The 18275-nt window shown below is 47.4% G+C and overlaps 1 protein-coding gene across 11 annotated transcripts in view; it reads left to right on the plus strand.

Annotated features, from left to right (window-relative positions):
• NAV2 (neuron navigator 2) overlaps positions 1–18275 on the plus strand; it is a 773977-nt gene that overhangs the window by 711035 nt on the left and 44667 nt on the right. For 8 of the 11 annotated variants that reach the window (XR_012076623.1, XM_031681096.2, XM_072969658.1 and 5 more), the window contains 6 exons: positions 1797–2264; positions 2865–2930; positions 4329–4373; positions 6816–6976; positions 8413–8601; positions 14712–14764. Coding sequence is in view for 10 of the 11 variants with exons in the window: in XM_031681096.2 (XP_031536956.1) it covers positions 1797–2264; positions 2865–2930; positions 4329–4373; positions 6816–6976; positions 8413–8601; positions 14712–14764 (982 nt within the window). In the remaining variant the exon portion in view is untranslated. The remainder of the gene's footprint in view (positions 1–1796; positions 2265–2864; positions 2931–4328; positions 4374–6815; positions 6977–8412; positions 8602–14711; positions 14765–18275) is intronic. The other 3 variants (XM_072969659.1, XM_031681099.2, XM_072969660.1) reach the window with 2 other exon arrangements.

An 18275-nucleotide genomic window follows, 5' to 3' on the forward strand; every position in this document is an offset into this window, starting at 1 on the left:
ATATAGGGTGAAAAGGAATGTTTGCAAAGACTTCAGAAGAAGCATTCCACATGAAAGGTGTAATGAAGCAAGCTGTTCACTGTTCTTTGTCTAGACTTGATTATTAGAATTTCAGTAATGATTCTTTTTTCAAGGGAAGGTCCTATTGGGCTCCTCTTTGTTGTTTTAACAGATTGCTTGTAAATGAAAATTTTCTCTGCTTCTTGCCTCAAGTATATTATATATAATATTAGTTCTTTGGTATTATAGATTTCCTTTAGTAACTACAAAGGCTTTTTACTAGACCCTTAGGCTAGTGTAATAGAATAGTTGAAAATGCTTGCATGTTCTTTGGCTCAGCGTTGAGCACCTTTCAGCCCATTCCTGGCAATTACATTTTTCCTTAATAGTTAAGGTGTTTTCAGTTCTCTCATTGTGCATTGGTTTGGAGAAGACAAATCTTAGGTGAAGTGTAATAGCTCTCTTCAAGTGATTTGAATGACGAACAGACAAAAGATGGGATTTTTTTTCTATGTAGTTCCATTTGGCAGGACTAGGAGCAATGTGTAAGAGTCAAAGGTGGATGAGATTTTGATTCCCTAACTGTTGGAAGTACTAGGTAGCAGAGCCACTTATCCTTTGGAGTGGAGTAGTGAGGCCCCCATCACTGGATGTATGTAAGCACTCTAAAGCCAACGTTCTGCAATGGGATAGTTCTTTCTCTGTCACCAGGCAAAAAGTGTTCCTCATCTGTCACCAGACATGGTAGTGAGGGTTGATTATGTGTTGGTGTGTTTATTTTGACAATAATTAAGGTTTGTAAGGACTGTTTGGAGATGACACAAGCCAAACACACCACTTTGAGCAACTGGGTGGAAGGGAACCTGCCTAGCATAATATGCAGTGGTATCATCACTTTCCAGAGGGTTCCACCGTTCCCTAAGGGTTTTAGCAGATAAGTAAAGGCATTCCCTTACTGGAACATGTATTGTCCTTTGACTTAAGGACACTTTCTCCATCCAGCCAGAGAACCCTCTGTCAAAGAAGGAAGTATTTGTGCCTTTCCCTGTGCTCTGACAGCACGCTCTTGGTCACGAGCAGTGGGGGAGATGATGTGCACTGGCATTTCTGGTGTCTGTCCCACAGTCACAGTTCACACCCAGCATGTCTGGTCCAGCATCTTGTAAACCCAGCAAGGTTTTGTGTCTGTCACTGGGCAGTGCTGGCTCTCTGGCCCTAGGCCCCAAAAGACACATCTTTTGGGCTGGGCTTTCATATGAGAATAAATCTGTGAACATACGTTGCCCAGGCCTCCTCCAGATCTGGACTCCTGTTCTTGATTCTACATGTTGTGCTTAGAGATCAAAGAAACCAAATCCTCTGGAGCTGAACTGTCATAAACGGAGCGCCTGCTTTGTGCCTGAGGTCATGAATACAAAGATGATTAAGACAGCTCTTTTCCCCCTAGGTGGTTCCTGGGCAAGGGTAATTTTCTAGTTACTCTATTTAGGGAAAGAAACAGAAGCAAGATCTGGGACCAGCGAGGGAGAGGCCCGTTCTGTAGAAAATTATTCCCCCGTCTCCCTTTGGCCCAGTGACTCAGTGGCAGCCTAGAACTTGAAGGTGGAGCCTTTGCTGTCCCAGGGCCCAGCCCCACTGCGTAGCAGCCTTTCCCAGGGAATCACCTTGAGCCATTTGAGTGGGAAGGACCATGGCTCCCTCCCCAGGGACTCTCACTGGCTCCTTTCCTGGGCCCCAGTTTCTGGTGCCCCTTGGCGTTGGGTATTCAACCCGCACAACCCTTTGTCTCTTCACAGGCTCTTTGGTGGGAAGCCTACCAAGCAAGTGCCCATCGCCACAGCCGAAACCATGAAAAACTCGGTGGTCATCTCCAACCCTCATGCCACCTTGACCCAGCAAGGTAACCTAGAGTCCCCCTCGGGCAGCGGCGTCCTGAGCAGTGGGAGCAGCAGCCCCCTGTACAGTAAGAACGTGGACAGCAACCAGTCCCCTCTAGCCTCCAGCCCCAGCTCGGCCCACTCGGGCCCCTCCAACAGCCTCACGTGGGGCACCAATGCCAGCAGCTCCTCGGCCGTTAGCAAGGACGGCCTGGGCTTCCAGTCGGTCAGCAGCCTCCACACCAGCTGCGAGTCCATCGACATCTCCCTCGGCAGCGGGGGGGCACCGAGTCACAACTCCTCCACCGGCCTCCTCGCCTCCTCTAAGGATGACGCCCTGACCCCCTTCGTCAGAACCAACAGCGTGAAGACCACGCTGTCAGAAAGGTTGGTGCTGTGTGTCTGGCTGCCTCTGTCTCCCCAGAAGACACCCTCCCGAGAGTCAAAAGATGACGTTAGGAAGCCTGCATGTTAATTCACGGTGGCCTGAAAGGTTTCCCTCTTTCTGGCCTTGCTCCCTGTTGTCTTTTTCCTGGTGGTTATTCTCAGTGCTCAGAGCTGCTGGAATTTTCGAGAGGGCAGACTGAATGCTTTCATTTGAAATGGCGTTCTGCCTTTGAAGTCCTTCCATTTTGTTTTGTTTGTTCATCGACTGCTTCTCGCCCCGCCCTTTGTAACTGCGCAGACCAAGCAGGTGGAGTGCGCAGTGGGGTGCCCCTTCAGCACGCTGCTCCTCGGGGCGGACACCCTCCCCCTGCAGGGCTGCCTGCCGGAGTGATAGGAGAGCACGAAACCAGAATTGTCCTCAGAGCTGTGAATTCCACTGCCGTGGTGATTCATGTCCATTTTCTCCACATGGGGAAGAAAGCCAGTATCAGCGCTGGGAATGAGCAAAACGTTCCGGTCATTGTGTATAACAGCACCCCTGCCCCCACTTCCTTCCAATCTAATGTTCCTTCTCTTGTTTTCTACCTGCCGGCCTTCTAGCCCTCTCTCTTCCCCTGCCGCTAGCCCTAAGTTCTGCAGAAGTACTCTGCCCAGGAAACAGGACAGGTAATGACATTATTGTAGGCTGGGGACCCCACTGAGCCTCTAGGGTCCTCCGCCCCCATCTGTGTCAAGCCGGATGTTTTGTGTGAGGCTGTTGGCCTGAGGCTTCTGCTTGTGTTTGTGGCCCCAGTGTACTCTGTGTCCCCCCAGGCATGCCAGTGAGGGGCTGTTCCGCCATCCACAAGGTTGGGGGAGAGGTGAAGTTGGGCCGGCCCCTTCCTCCCCAGCTTGGGAAGGAACCTCAAACCTGCCACCTGACGTGGGCGGGCAACAGAAGCTCTCACTCGCATCTCCGTGTCCCCGAGGCATGCTCCTGCTCCCAGCTCCCAGCTTCCTGCCCTTTCTCCTCTCTCTCCCTGCCCCCCAGCCCAGAGGTGACCTCCCACCCACCACGTGGCTTGGCCCTCGCCTATGTCTCCCCCATCCGCACTCCCCGCGCAGCTGGCTCTCTCCGTCTCTGAGTCCTCTGCTGCAGTTTGGCTCTGTATCTCGCAGGCTGTGGTGTTCTGTGTGCCCGTTTCCTGGGATGGTAAGCAGACTGTGTACAGTGCTGAGGTTTTACAAACAAAGAGGCTCGCTGGCCTCCAGCTGCCCTGTGGGTGGGCCTCAGAAATGAACACTGACCTTAAATTTGTGGGAGAGCCGTGTCTTGGCCAAACATAATAAGCAGACGTTGTTTCATGCTAGGAAACAAAATTAATGAAAACCCTCTTCACCTTGTCAACGGCAAAAACTTTGTTTTTGTCAGACACACAACCGAGCCTTTAAACCTGGCTCTTTGGAAATCCAAATGCCTTGACTTTATCAGCCAGCAAGTTGTAACCTGCCCTGACTCTGCCCAGGGGGCTCAGCCCCTAGCTACGCCCAATGAGGGCCTCGCAAACTGAGAGGGACCTGGAATTCACTTGTTTCAGATGAATTCCAAAAATGCAGACTGCTGGCCTCTTGAAACCCTCCAACAAGTCCCTGCTGTCACTTGAAGTCATCGCCAGTGGCGTTTAGGGGTGGGCCAGATCAGGGGTGCGGGGAGCCTGACATCTCTCTCTCCGAGAAGCAGTGGCGGTACAGCTGGGCGACTAGGCCGCGGACGGCATGGGCTCTGCTTCCAGGTCGGGGCGGCCCCCAAGTTTGGCTTTGAACCTGTGGCAAAGGAGGAGGCGCTGGGGTTGAGTGGCTCAGACCTCCTGGTGACTGGGGTGGAGGATGCCCGGGCGTGAGCGCAGACCCGGGTTTCCTCCGTTTCTCGAGGCTGTGGATGTGTTGCATGCGGTGGAGCGCTCCCTGGTGAAGTGAGTCTCTTCCTTCAGATCTCTCGGCCCCTCCTGAGCCTTTCCCTCCTCACGTTGCCTGCTCTCCCTGCGCTTCTCTGAAGTTCTCATGTTTGTTTTAACTTTCCTACAGTGACCCGCACCTTGATAGGAACACTTTGCCTAAAAAAGGACTCAGGTATCTGTGTTTCCTCCTTGCATCCGTGCCATCTGGTGTGGCTCTGGGGCTTGGCTGTGTGACTCTCTCATGGCTGGCGGGGTTCGGGCTGGGCTGGGGTCCCCGCTTTGGCCACTGCAGCAGGACCCTTTGGACAACAGCTCCCCTCGCAACCCTCTTGTTCTCATCTCTCCATTTGTTGGCTTATTTGCTTGAGCAGAGGCTGTGCTCTTTCAGGCTCACTGTGGTCACCCCATCTCATGTCAAGCATCCCTGTGCAAGCCCAGAGGGCAGTCACTGCTACTTCTGGGGCCAGCGGGCTTAATCACAGGTCACTTCGCCATGACCATTCTGTCCATGGGCTGTCTTCCGAGAGAAAGGATATGACTTGTAGCATGTTGATTTGCCAGCCGGGGCACCCACAAAGGAGAGAAGATTTTCTCCGCAATTTGAAGATATTTAATTTTTCAGCCCATAGAAAATTGCTAAAGACAGACACTTTGCTCTTGTCTAAATATTTTAATTGAAAATTGCCTTTTCAGTGCCCAGAAAGACCTGGGTGTGATCAGAGTGGAGTATAAAGAGAGAAAAGACAACCAGGAAGGAATGAATGTCCCTTCATTCACTCTAAGTCATGGCTCGTTCTTGGTGCTGGTCCTGGTGAACCAAGATGCTATAGGTCACCATTGCTTACACCACCCACCTCACTTTGCCGACCAGAGGGACTTCAGTTCTAACGCCTGCCCCACGGTCTTCATGTCTTATGGTTGCCGCTGTCATTTCTCCTGCTCTCTAAACACCTTGTTCTCTGTAGCACTGGCTTCACCCTGCACTAAGCATTAAATGCTTTTGCAAAACATGAAACTTGGAATGAAATGTTTCGTTGCTGTCATGTATGTCTGTAGTTAATAACCTGCAGCTCTCAAGGCTCAGAGCGTTTTGAACAGTAATGGGAGGTAGGTATCAATGCTTCCTTTCAATAGGAGCTCCGAGTAAAGCCAAACCCCAAAATCTAAAAATAAAAGTATTGAAAAGGCCCCCAGCAGACGTCCCAAGGCAGGAAGTTCAGCCCAGTGGCCTTAGAGGGGGAGTTGGCAAGATCTTTTGTACTGAACAGTTTTCATCATGCCTGTGAGGGCTGCTAGTCAGCACCCAGGTTCGTGCTTAAATCACGGCCACTTAACATGCGTTTGAACTCGGTGCCCCACTGTTGCTCCGAGAGTAAGCTGACTTCTTTGAATATTAACATTTTGAAATTCTGTGTTTATTTCTGGAGCAGATCTATCCTATGAAAATGATGTAGCTCTGACTTTTAAACATTGTCTTTTTAAAAACTGAGAATAGAGACATGTGACAAGGTATATTCAGGCAATTGGTGTGACCTAGGAAGCCCATCAACTGTTGTGAAAACATTCACATTAAATACTATGGGAAAAGCACTTTATGCTCCCTCTCGCCCTGACTCCCTTTCCAGCTCACCCTGGAAACTCTGTACACACACACATCCAACGCCACCACCCCAATGACTCCTCTCCTAAGTCAGAAGACCCCCCTTTGTTTACGTAATCAGTAGTCACTCCATGGTAATATGTTTATAAGTCCAAAGTACTCTGGCCACTTGGGCACTTTAGAAATCTGAGATGCTGCCTGTGGTCATAGTGAGAAGAGCATGGATTTGGGAATCAGACAGATATGGATTGAAATCTCGGCATGTGATTCAAGGCAGGCTGTCATCCTCTCTGAATGTAAAATGGGAATAAGAGCATCTGTGTTGCTGGGAGGGACTGAGGCTTTGGCGAGATAATGTCTTTGAAGGCACCTGGTACATTGGAGACATTGACTAAATCATCACCAAATATGCTTCAGAATAAATGAGGAGGTGTGTCACGTGACTTCAGAAGCTCCTCCCCTGTGTGAAACCCAGTGATCTGGGGTTCCTTTTGAGAAGACTGTCTCATGCTGGATTGCAGCAACTACTGTCAGCGTCGGTCTCCTCACACCTCCCTTTACGTGTCTGGTTCCTGATACTCTGTGATTCATGGCCACTTATTTGTGCTCTTGAGTGCAGATGCCATGAGCTATCTAATTAAAACTTCCTCCAAGCTCTGACAGCAGCTTGTTTTGTTGCTTCAGTCTGTCAAGGTGGGGGCTTTGAAATGACACTGTCATGAATCAACAAGTTACAGATACGCCCAGGGACGGCTCTTTTGAGCATTCACCAGTCTTACTCCCTTTATGTAGTTCCCTCCAAACTAAAAGGAATTGCAGTTTTCCCCAAAGACGGCCAAGTAACAAAAAAGGTTTTGAGGAACTTCGTAAGTTTCAGGAGGTATAGCGAGCTGATTTTTGAAACAGTATCTTTGGATGTATACTTTCTTGGTATACGTTTGTCATCAGCTCCAGGGAGCTCATTTTCATAAGCATTGTTCACAGTTAATCCTGGTCTGATTTCTGTCTGTCCAGGTATACTCCCACCTCCCAGCTTCGCACACAGGAAGATGCAAAAGAATGGTTGCGGTCACACTCTGCAGGGGGCCTGCAGGACACCGCTGCCAACTCCCCCTTTTCCTCTGGCTCCAGTGTGACTTCTCCCTCCGGAACCAGATTCAACTTTTCTCAGCTGGGTGAGTAGCCACTTGTCATTAGCTGGGTTGGTCGGCGCCTTAGGCCAGAGCTTATCTTGCATTTTGAAAGACACGTGTGGTCACAGACAGGTGGTCACCTCACTCAGTATCTGATCAGCCCTCAGCAATGTAGTTTGATTATAGGAGAGTGATAGCCAAAGAAGTAGAGAAGAGAGAAACGTTTTTGGTTCTCTCATCAGTAATTTCCTGTCTGTGGCCGATACAGTGTTAGAGCAGAGAGCAAACCATCCCACGGAATGAGAAGAACGTATTCTGAGACCTCTGAAGAAGTAGATTTTACAGCATATCCCATGTTTGGTCTTCCTCGTTACTTTATTAAACTGGAAATAAAGATCAGGTTTTGACTGAACAAGTGTTTGGAAGTGCCTCCTTGGAAATTCTTGGAAATGCCTACCGGTGACATAATGCTTTGACTGGCACAGGGAGGAACAGAAAAGAATTCGTAACACAGTCCCTGCTGACATGTCAACGGATGCTTTTTTAGAGAGACCCAACACCCACACAGACTCATAAATAGGGTCACAGGGAACAGTCCAAAGCTTTACATGAAAGTGAAAAAACTGAGTATGAACAGATAGCAAGTATTACATGCAGTTAGAGAAGTCAGAGAGCTCAGACCTGGCTGGAGTGACTGGGGAAGATTACATGGAGGTGGCAGGATGAGAGCTGAGCCTTCTGAGATGGATAGAGAGGGAAGTAGTTTTTCCATTCTCATCTCATTCTTTAGCGAGGCAGCTTTTTCTGATTATTGTGAATCATAGACTCAATCTTTAAGGACAGTCTCGTGGCTCATAATCAAGTAAGGCTTGGCTCTTCCTTTTTAATTAACCGAATGCATGCTTCTGAAATACTTAACATCAACAGAAATGGGCAAGATTTTAGTAAGAAAGCCAGTTTCAGCTAAGGCAAATGTGCCCATCCGCTTTACGTTGAAGCTCTGGAGGCACCATTATTAAAGCTTCCCCATCTGAGGCAGTGAGACCCATATTCATATTATTCTTTCCCAGCTGTAACTCTTTGAGGCCAGAGTTTCTTGTCATGCACAAATGCTTCCCATCTGATCAAAAGCCCGGTTGGACTATTTTGGGCTTTCGGCTTTAGAGAGAATTGTTCCAGATGAACCCAGAGAGTAATTAGCTCATGCCTGGAAGGTGACACTAGCTTGTCTGAACGTGCCAAGTTGGAAAGCTGAGGCCCAGAGCCTTGGTTTGGAACTGACCCACCTTTCCTCCCTTATTTTTAGCTCGAAGTGTGTAACTCAAATGCTGATGTGGCTACCTTTTAGAAAATAGACAAGGGAGAGAAGTTGACAGGGGCAGATGTGGCTGATCCGAAGCAGTCCCCTCTTCGTCCCCATTCAGGATTTAAACAGAGACATGAATTTCCAACCTTTTGACTGACTCCTGTCCTTCCAGCGAGTCCCACCACGGTCACCCAGATGAGCTTGTCCAACCCTACAATGCTGAGGACCCACAGCCTCTCCAATGCTGACGGGCAGTATGACCCGTACACGGAGAGCCGCTTCCGGAATAGCTCCATGTCCCTGGATGAGAAGAGCAGAACCATGAGCCGCTCGGGCTCATTCCGGGATGGGTTTGAAGAAGGTAAGCAAACCAGGAGATTCCCCCTCTCTCGGGCTGTGCAGAGTGGTTTATGGTCCTCTATACCGAGTTCACTTGATTGACCTAAGAACCCACTGGTATGAGTTTCTAATTTGCCTGCTTAACTCTGGGGGTTGGGCCTGGGGAATTCTGAAAAGTAGTGTCTGAGTAGGGTCTCACTTAACCTCGCTAAACTTGAAGGAAGAGGCTGCTGAAAAAATACTGGTGAACCCTTGGGTTGACCGAGCTCCACTCTAGGTTTCTCTCTCTTGGACTTGGTCCCTAGCTTCTTGGCACACGCCTCCATCATGAGGTTCAGCCGCTGGTGCCCCACCTTGGCAGCGCCAGTCACTGCAGGGTTCATCTCCATGTGCTGACGCACCTGCATGGCTCTATAGGGGGGACTGTGGGCAGCTGGGCCTCTCCACCTTGCTCCAGAATTTTCTATTTCTTTTCTCCAGCACCAGTTTTTTTGGTAAGTTTATTGCATTCAGTTATGCCCCACTCCTTCTTTGCTCGCTAATTGGGAATATTTGGGGTTGGATTTTTCTATTTTGTTCATTTTCATCAGAATTTGGGGAGAAAGCTACTGTGGGCATCCTCCCCAGCCATCTAACTCAGTTCATGTCTCTTCATTCCTTCACTCAAGGTGTGAGTTAGGGGAGAGCAGTCGAAATGTCGTGAAAGGACATCCCCCCACCCCCCAAAAACTTCCCAAAGATGGGAATGGTAAGACATGGGGGTCAGTGCCATTGACTCATGGTGGAGGATATGTGATAGTGCCACCACGGTTTGAATTCCAGCTCCACTACTTCTTAGGTATATAATTCTGAACAAGTTAACTTCACCTCTTGGCCCCTCTGTTTTTTTCACTGATAAAATGGGAGTACTCAGTTCGTGGAATTATGTGAATTAAATGAGATAATATAGATAACTGTTAACCCAATAATGTTAGGACCCATCACAGCCTGAAAACGCGGCTTCAACATTGGTGTCCTGGCAGCTGGAAGTCCCCAGTCAGAGATGGGGACTCTCAGAGCAAATGGAGCCCAGGCCGAGGGCCACAGCCCTAGCTGTACCTTTTTTGCCAGTGACAGAACGGGGTAGGGGTAGAGAGGGGAGTCATGGGTGCTTTCCTCTGCTCCCAGTGCTTGTGAGAGCTGGGGAGCATGCCCGGCGTCCTCCTGGTAGGAAAGAACAAATAAACCTGTGACTGTCGAGGAAATCCCTAAATAAGTCAAGAGAGAGAGAGGCAGGATATCCGCTTCTGCTATGCCCAGCGTTCTTTTTAACAGAAGTCTTAAGAGTTTAGTTCAGAGCAGTTACCCCCTGGTTAATCTTCCTTAATTCTCTCCATTCTGACTTATGTATCATTTGCATCCAGTGACATCCACTGAGCAGGCACCAGTCTGGAAATCCATCTATGGGAACCTGCTGGGACAGCGCATTAGGAGGGGGTGGAGCCTGAGTTGCTGAGTGTTTTGCTGGATTTAAGAGCTAGAAATGAGTGCTATACCCACTCAGAGCAGTACTAGTAAGAGGGTATACTGACTCTCAGGTGAAGGAGTAGGCAGTTTGTCTTGAACATTTTTCTGGTCGGTAGGTGAGCCAGGTGTGGCCCCAGATCATTTCAGGCCTCCTGGTGGCGGCTCGAGTAGGGAGTGTGTCTGGTGCCGTGTTCATCTCCTCTGTCCCGCTGTACCTGAGTGAGCAGTGTTCAGTACTGAAACTTGTCCAAACAAGCACACCTCGCCTCATAAAGGTCCAGGACCATTCCCGTGTCATCATCAGATGGCTTTTATTTATTCCATCTGGAATCAAGCTGTCAGGGAGCACAACTGTGGAATAGCTGGGATGTCAAAGTGACATTGATAAAAAGTGCTTGCCCATAAGCAATGTCTAGACTTTTGTAAACCCTGATGATTCATGGTGACATGGAACTGAAGCACAAAGGTGAAGATCAAGTTTGGGGAGAAGGGGTAGGGACTGCTGTCGATAGACTAATAAACATGTACCATTTTCATCTTTTGGGAAATTTGGCATTGGATTGATTTTATTTCTTCCAGGGCTGTTATGTTACAAAAACAAAATAGGGCTTGTGCAGTTAGGTGTTTTTAGTTCCATTGGGTGAAGACTTTTTTTCCCCTGTTGAATATGTAAACTCCCAGTGTTGCAGAGACAGTTGGGGAAAAAATTCACATCTCATGTTCAGACAGAGTAGAACTTCCTTATGAGAGACAGTTAGGTATATCATATGCCAGAAGGCGGGATAGAAATTTAGGAAGAATTAGCACAAGTACTTGGGTGAGGGTTTTGTGGGATTTAATTAGCAATTTCCATTTTGAAGGAAGTGGGAGTCATAAATATGTAGATCAGGTACAGGCATGGCCCAGGTGCAATCTTTCAAATATTTTCAGGTAAATTAATTTCTATCAGATGCATTATGCAAGCTTAAAGTCAACTTGAATACTGTACTTTAGGGAGATGCTTGAGGCATTTTTTAAATGAATGTCTTTGGAGGGAAAAAAAAATCCAGGAACTGTACAATCATCCCTAAGAGCTGGTGTCATCTAAATCAGTTCATGTGGAATCCACAGGAACAGAGCAGCCTATAAATAAAAAAAAATCTAGTACTGCAGCTTACCTGTGTTTCTAGCCCGTGAGTTACACTTGGATTCAAATCCTGGCACCTCCACTGTTAGCAGTGTGACTTTGGCTAAGGGGTTTGACCCTGCTGAGCCTATTTCCTGTTCACTAAAATGTGGAAAGTAATTGTATCTCCTTCAAAGGTTGACGTGAAGATTAGGTGAGATGCAAATCCTGGAAGGCAGTTAGCAGAATGACTTAGAGAGGGGTTTACTAAGTACTCAATCAGTGGTAGCTGTTGTTACAGTTGTCATGTTTTGTTTCATCCTTCTCCCCATGGACCATTTCAACCTCATTTTGTTTATGGAAAAATCAAACAGAAGTGACTTGGGAACTTCTTGCAGCCAGAACCAGGTCCTAAACGCTTGATTCTCAGCCCTCTGTTTTTCTACTCAATCCTACCTTACACTTGGCTCTGCCTTGGCCACAGCTGCGCTTCCTTACCTGCCTGAGACAAACCTGAACCTTCACCATCATGGGCTCCATTTTCAGTTACACTTCCTTCGCTGATTGAGAGGGTGGCCTCTTAGCCATCAGAACTGCAACTCATTCTCACTGGCTCCTTCCCCAGCCCCTGGCGGTGGAGTGTGAACTAGAGTGTGATGCCCAGATTAACCTTCTCTCTCTGCTCCCGACCAGCTGTGTGTGCTTGGCCACATCACTTATCCTCTCTGGGCCTTAATTTACTCTTGAGTTCATTAGGAGTAGAAACTCCTGCCCTGTCTGGGAATATTACCTACAAATTCTCTGTGATGATGAGGATCACTTCAAACAATAGTATGAAGCAGAAAGTGCTTTGGTTAGTATGAAGCTGGATGGGTGGATGTATGTATGTATGTATGGACAGACAGACAGACAGATATGGTTCCCAAGTGTGACAGCAGAGGCATTTGCTTGCTTGATTGGCTGGAATATGCCCACTTGTCTCATTCTATCTCCTGATTTCACCCCGACCTATGCATTAGGTAAGGGTGAAAGCACGTTCTTCTCAAACATGCACTTTTTGCTTCTTTGGTCCCAGCTTGTGCCTGTGTAGGTTGAATGAGGGCCTTAGGAAACCATTCTAAATATACCAAAAGACGTTACTAAAAACAAAACCCTCAGAAACCAGTAAACAAGGTCACTCAAGGGCAAAGCAGTCTCCACATTTCTGGTCTGCAGATCCTGTTCCTGATTGCTCTAGGACCTTAGGCAGGTCATTTAACCTCTCTGGGTTTCAAATTAGTCAATGGCAGAGACGGTCGATATAATCTCTGTAGTTTCTTGTAGCTTCAAATTTTTGGAGGTCCAGGTATCACGAGGAAGATGCATGGCATGCCTTTGCTGTTCTGGCTTTGCAAGTCTCGTATGCATTTTGTCGTTTGAAAGTATCCTGGCCACATGACCCTGGTTCTGCCTTGGCTCAGTTCACTTGAAGGAGAGCCAGCTGCATGGTTCAGGCAGCTACATTCAGTTTGGGGGTGATTCTGGAAAACAGGGGCTCTCTCTCTGGACCACAGCCTTGCTGTTGCTTTTTACAAGTGAGAGGAGTTAATTACAGAGAAAAATCCTACTGCCCACCGAAGCCTGCCAGATGTGCTCCTCTATACCTGCGGCCCCACGCTTGTCCTGGAGTACTGCTGAAGGCAGTGTCGCTGAACCCATGTGTATGAGGTGGAGAAACAAGAAAAAAGTTCCTTTTGGCAGCAGCCCTGCACAGACCTCTGGAGCGTGTCTGGAGCGATGTGTTTGAAGGGAGGCTCCATGTTTCCCACATCCCTTCCTCCAACTTGGCCTCCAATATAGTTTCCCCCCAAGTGTCTGTGTCATGGGTCTAAGTAACTTTTCCCTTGGCCCATTAGGCCACTAGGTTGGGGCATGAGAGGTCTCTGTTAATGTGTGGACATCTTAACACTGAAAGCCATTATTGGCCATTAACACCTTAAACTGCTTTTTATGGGCATGGGCCAAATGAATCGTGGATGGAGGAAGTTGGTAGAAAAGACTTAGAATCCCAGGCATTGCTAAGGAAGGTGGATGTGAATGTCCGGGCAGGGGTAGTCTCAGAGCAACTGGCATCTTCTAAGAGAGAAGAGGACTAGAAGGCCAGGCCAGGAGCTGTGTGGGTTAGAGGAGGGAGGAAGCCCATCAGGTGCCGTCAGGGAAGTGAGGAAGGGCTCCAGGAGAAGCCGTGTGAACTGATCCTGGAGATTTGGACGGGCAGATATGAGACGCATCCCAGACCCGAGGGAACCGCACGGGCAGAGAGACTCTGGAGTGGCCGACTACTATGCAGGGCGCTCTTGAGAGAGACGTGCAGGATTCAGAGTGTGCTAGGAACACATGAAGGAAGAATGGGAGGTTGAGAGGTTTATTGGGAAGACGGTGTGGAGTCACCTGAGCTGTAGGCTGAGCCACTGGTCGGACATCTGTGGGCTGGTAGCTTTGCCGGCTGCTGATCCAAGTTGAGTTTGCTCCTTGGGTGGTAAGTGAAAGCCATTTAGTACACACGGAAAGTTATTCCCCAGCCTCCCACTCTCAGACCACAGGTGAGAGCACAGTGTGGGGCGGAGGCATTCCCCTCCTGGTCAGGGAGGCTGTGCCCCATTCAATATGATGTCTCGACAGGCATATTTCCATCTTTCAAACAGGTTGTTGAGAGATGACTAAGAAAATGTCATGAACAAATCTGGTTCCCAAGAAGAGAAGTAACCCATAATACCTAGTCCTAGAAATGACCATGCTTTAAAATTACACGAAAACAGATCATAAAATGTCTCCATTGGCTGGGGGCAGGAGGGGGTGAAGAGGGCAGACACAAGGATGGTTCTGAGTCCCAAAGTACCAGTCACAAATGGAAAAGAGGACATCACTTGCTTGTCATTTTGTAGACTTGATAGAAATTGAACAAAGAACCTACAGGGTCATCTAGAATGAATTTACTGTGGCTGACAGCCAGCCTCCTATGTTCCAGATAATCAGCTCATCTTTTTGCTTCTACAAATGACAAATGCCAGCAGGATAAAAAATATATGTGCAATACAATCCTAACCCTAAAGGGAAACATTAGAAAAAAGAAGGGAGTAAAATATGCTGGCTCAGAGCAGGTAAAGGTTGCCTCTGGGTAATAGAATTATGAGTCACGCAGGTGATGGCAGGGAATATGCTTCCTAACACTTCTCTGTACTTGAAAACTTTTACTTAGTAACTATGTATCATTTTGATAGTTAGGGGAAGAAAAGTATTTAGAAGTTATTAGGAAAGAAAAATGTGGTAATAGAAAAGTGACTTTCATAGAAAATCATGGCTTATTTGGCACTGACCTGTCACCGAACCAGGAAAGGTTGGATCAAGGTGAAGTTGCTCCAAGCCTGGTAGTGTTCTCTAATGCTGAGTGTCTCCTTCTCGCCCCCTTTTTGGCTCCATAGGAGCCAGATGTATAATTCACCTTTCCTTTTCTTTCTTTCTTTCTTTTTTTTTTTAAATAGTTCATGGATCCTCGCTCTCCCTGGTTTCCAGCACGTCGTCAGTTTACTCTACAGTGAGTATAAATCAATGCTGAGTGGCTCTGATCATGAGAGCTGGGGTTCCTTTATCAAATGTGTCAAAAATAAAATACAGGCATGTCTCCTAGAGAGAGTATTTCCATTATAAGGGGATCAATTCATTAGGAAACACGATCTGAAATTTACAAACAGCTATTGATTCTAACGTACCAACCAATAAATCAGGAGCTGGCTGCTTTGTTAAAGTGGCGTCATGCTTTCGGTGGTAACTAGTAAGAATGTGCAAGAAGCTTTAGCCACCTGCTGGTAGACTTGACAAGAAAGGCTTTCACTTTTCAACCTTCTGTCTGCCTCCGTTTCTTTATCCATAACGTAGAAAGAATAGCAGCCCCTCCCTTGTGGAGTTTGTAATGAGAATTAAATTTATGAAGATTCCTATTCATTGCAATGCAAATTCCTTGAGGACAAGGACTTTTTTCTGTGTTTATTCCTCATGCCTAGAACAGGGCCTGGCACATAGTAGGTGTTCACAAAGTAGGTTTGAATGAAATAAGAAAATGCACGTAAAGCAGTGAGTGGAGTGCAGCCAGCACAGAGGAAGCTGTCTAAGTGTAGCTGTCATCGGTGCGAGGTCTACTGAACAAAAGCCAAATGCAGTCAAATATGGTGCTGGATTTGTTCAGTGATGCTTTTTATAGCTATGTACATAACTATCTTAAAAACTTTAACTCTGGAATTCCTACAGGAAAAAAAACCATATTGTTCATTGGGAATTGGGAATTCTTCAGCCATTAATTCCATGAAGAACAAAAGTTGTAATAATTCAGTGTTTGATTATGTCAGCTATGTAGTGGGACACGTTGTAGATAGCCCCTTGTAAGTTACAGGCCATCCCAGAATCAAGTTGACGAGACCAGGGCCTGACTCTTCTTTCTTAAACCTATAACAAGCAAACAGACTGGAGTGATTGCTGACATGGTCTGATTTGAAGGACCTAGAAACGCTCTCTTCTGCTTTTACCCACCTGGCCCCTCCAGCTCCAGAATACCTCTTTCCTCTGCTAGTCATCTTGTCTGAAGTTTCTTCAGAGTCCTGGCTTTCATTGTGAAAGCTTCATATAGAGTAACCTTGGGAAGGAGTTATTTAAGCCATTATCTCCGGGCACATAGAGACGGCCTTCTAACTTCAGCTGTTGCGTCCACTGAGTCCTTCCCTCTAGAGTGAAGCTCGGTGATGTGGCTACTAGAGGTGGTTCTTTCCAACCTAGATTCACTTTGTCAACAGTATTTACTGACAGCAAGTACATGCCAGACTCTGGGCTGAGCCCGGAGGATGCAGTTTAGGTGGAGAGAGGGGCCTGCTGACAAAAGAGGAAGCCGGAAGGCACAGGGGACGTGGAACTCTCATTTCACAGGGCTGGTGCAGCACAGCCACAGCCGACGTTTCAGTGCCCGGGCCCTGTGTTTTCCCAGGGAGTTCCCAGGGTTTCCCGTCAATAGATAGGGGGTTGGGCCCTTCTCAGAAGACTGAAAAATAGGGGTTGGTCAGCATCAGCCAGCCTTGGAGGGAAAGAGCATGAGCTTCTCCACCTGTGAGAATTCAGATACGGGAAACCATCACTTGCAGTTCCTGGCTGCTTCCCCTACATGCCCACCATGGAAGTTCTTGCAGCCACAGGCCTCTCTTTCAGTAGCCCTTGTTCTGGGTATATGGACATGAGGCTGGTATTTTCATGAAATTTGAAATTGTCCTTTCTGAGTTGATGTAAATTCACAAATTACCAAAGATCTAGTAAGAATAATGTTTAATTCCGTGTTTATCTGGATAGCGAGAGACCTGAGGCCGAATCTTAGTTTTTTCCTTACTGTGTGACTTGGAACACATGACCTCTTTATTTTGGGTGTCTCCATTTGCCCCTGGCCTCAGGGAGCTAGGCCAGGTGGTCTCTGAGGTCCCGACAACCTCTGACATTGCACTGGTCACTGATTCAAAAGTTCCCCTATGCTGTTCTTTACATATGCCTTCTCTGAGAATAGAGGTTGCTTTTGCAGACTCTTTAAAAAATAGTCTCACCTTTGAATGTTTTCATGATGGAGTGGTATGCTCCATCCGAGGGAGACTGCAAATCCAGCTAGATGCTGTTACCGCCAAGCACTGATGTGTGGTCCTTTTTCTAGTCCCAGCTACTTGGTGATGATGAAATTCTGAAACAAATGCCCAGGCGCCTTTGTAAGGTGAACAAGTTTGTATTTGTTGTTTAAAATGAGATCTTTGGAGTCTCTTTGGTTGCCACCAGCCCAGACCAAAGAGTCTGTTTAACACCTGAGTGTTTTAAAGGCTCTTGCTGGATGATAATAGGCTCTTCCCCACCTGAAATCTCTGTAATTCTTAGATGTTCAAGAATGCTCATTTGGGCTGAAATCTGCCTATAATTTTAATCATGAAGGAAAGACAAGACGACCTGATGCTTAACAAGTGCCATGGAGAAGTCATGGCCAGCCCTTGGAACAGAAGAAAATTGGAGAGGCCACATCTGGCATCAGACTTGCTTTCTTGATTGGTAGGGAGCCGCAGTTGAGTTCCCAGAGGAACTCTGGAGTGGAGGGAGGCCGGAGCTTCACTCAGAGTTCCCAGATGTGCAGAAGAGCAGCAGAACCTGGAGTCAGGATAAAAAACACATGATTCCTCGAGGCTGCTGCTGAGAACAGGGGCCCAACCCCAGAAACAGGTGGGCGCAGAGACAGACAGTGACAGAGGCCTGGGGAAGGAGCCTTAGGCCTGTTGACAGAAGTGTTTCGAAGTAGAGCTGGCCCTCGGTGGATGGTTCAGCCTGCTAACAGACCTCCACTCGCCTCCCACATGGCAGATAGCTGTGACCTTATCACCATTAACTTGTCTCTTTTGGGTCAGACTCAGAAGCCAGGTTATTTCTGGAAGGCCTCCAGGAGAATGTAGCTCTAGTCAAAGAGCAGGAGAACGGGCTGGTTATGATCATAGGCTCTGGAGCCAGACTACCTTGGATCCAGTCCCAGTTCTGCCACTTATCAGCTGTCACCACGGGCACATTAGATTAGTACCTTCTCAAAGGGTTGTTACGAGGATTAAATGAATAATGAATGTAAAAGGCTTGGAACTGTCTCTGGCATATAGTAAGTGTTCAATAAATGCTATTTCTTATACCAGAATGTAAGCAACATCAGGTGAGGGACTTGGTTACGTTCACAGCTATGTCCCAGGTTCTTAGAACAGTGTCTGACACATAATAGGAAATCAATAAATATTTAATAGGTGGTGGTGTAGGGATGAATTGATGGACAGGCAGACAGACCAAAAGGGATGGCTAAAAATTATCAGAGAGGGAAGAGTAAGGACATGTGAGGACATCTTCCAACCTTCTCCTGAAGGTGTTTCTTAGATGAGGAGATTGTCCTACAGTGTGACGTTAGGTAAGATACCTAACCTCTCAGAGCCTCAAAAGGAATACAAACCTATTTTGTGGAGTTACTGCAAGGATTAACTGGTTTGGCTACAGTGTACCTAAAAATT

Source organism: Vicugna pacos, chromosome 10 (genome assembly GCF_048564905.1).
Source record: "Vicugna pacos chromosome 10, VicPac4, whole genome shotgun sequence".
NCBI classification, from domain to species: Eukaryota; Metazoa; Chordata; class Mammalia; order Artiodactyla; family Camelidae; genus Vicugna; species Vicugna pacos.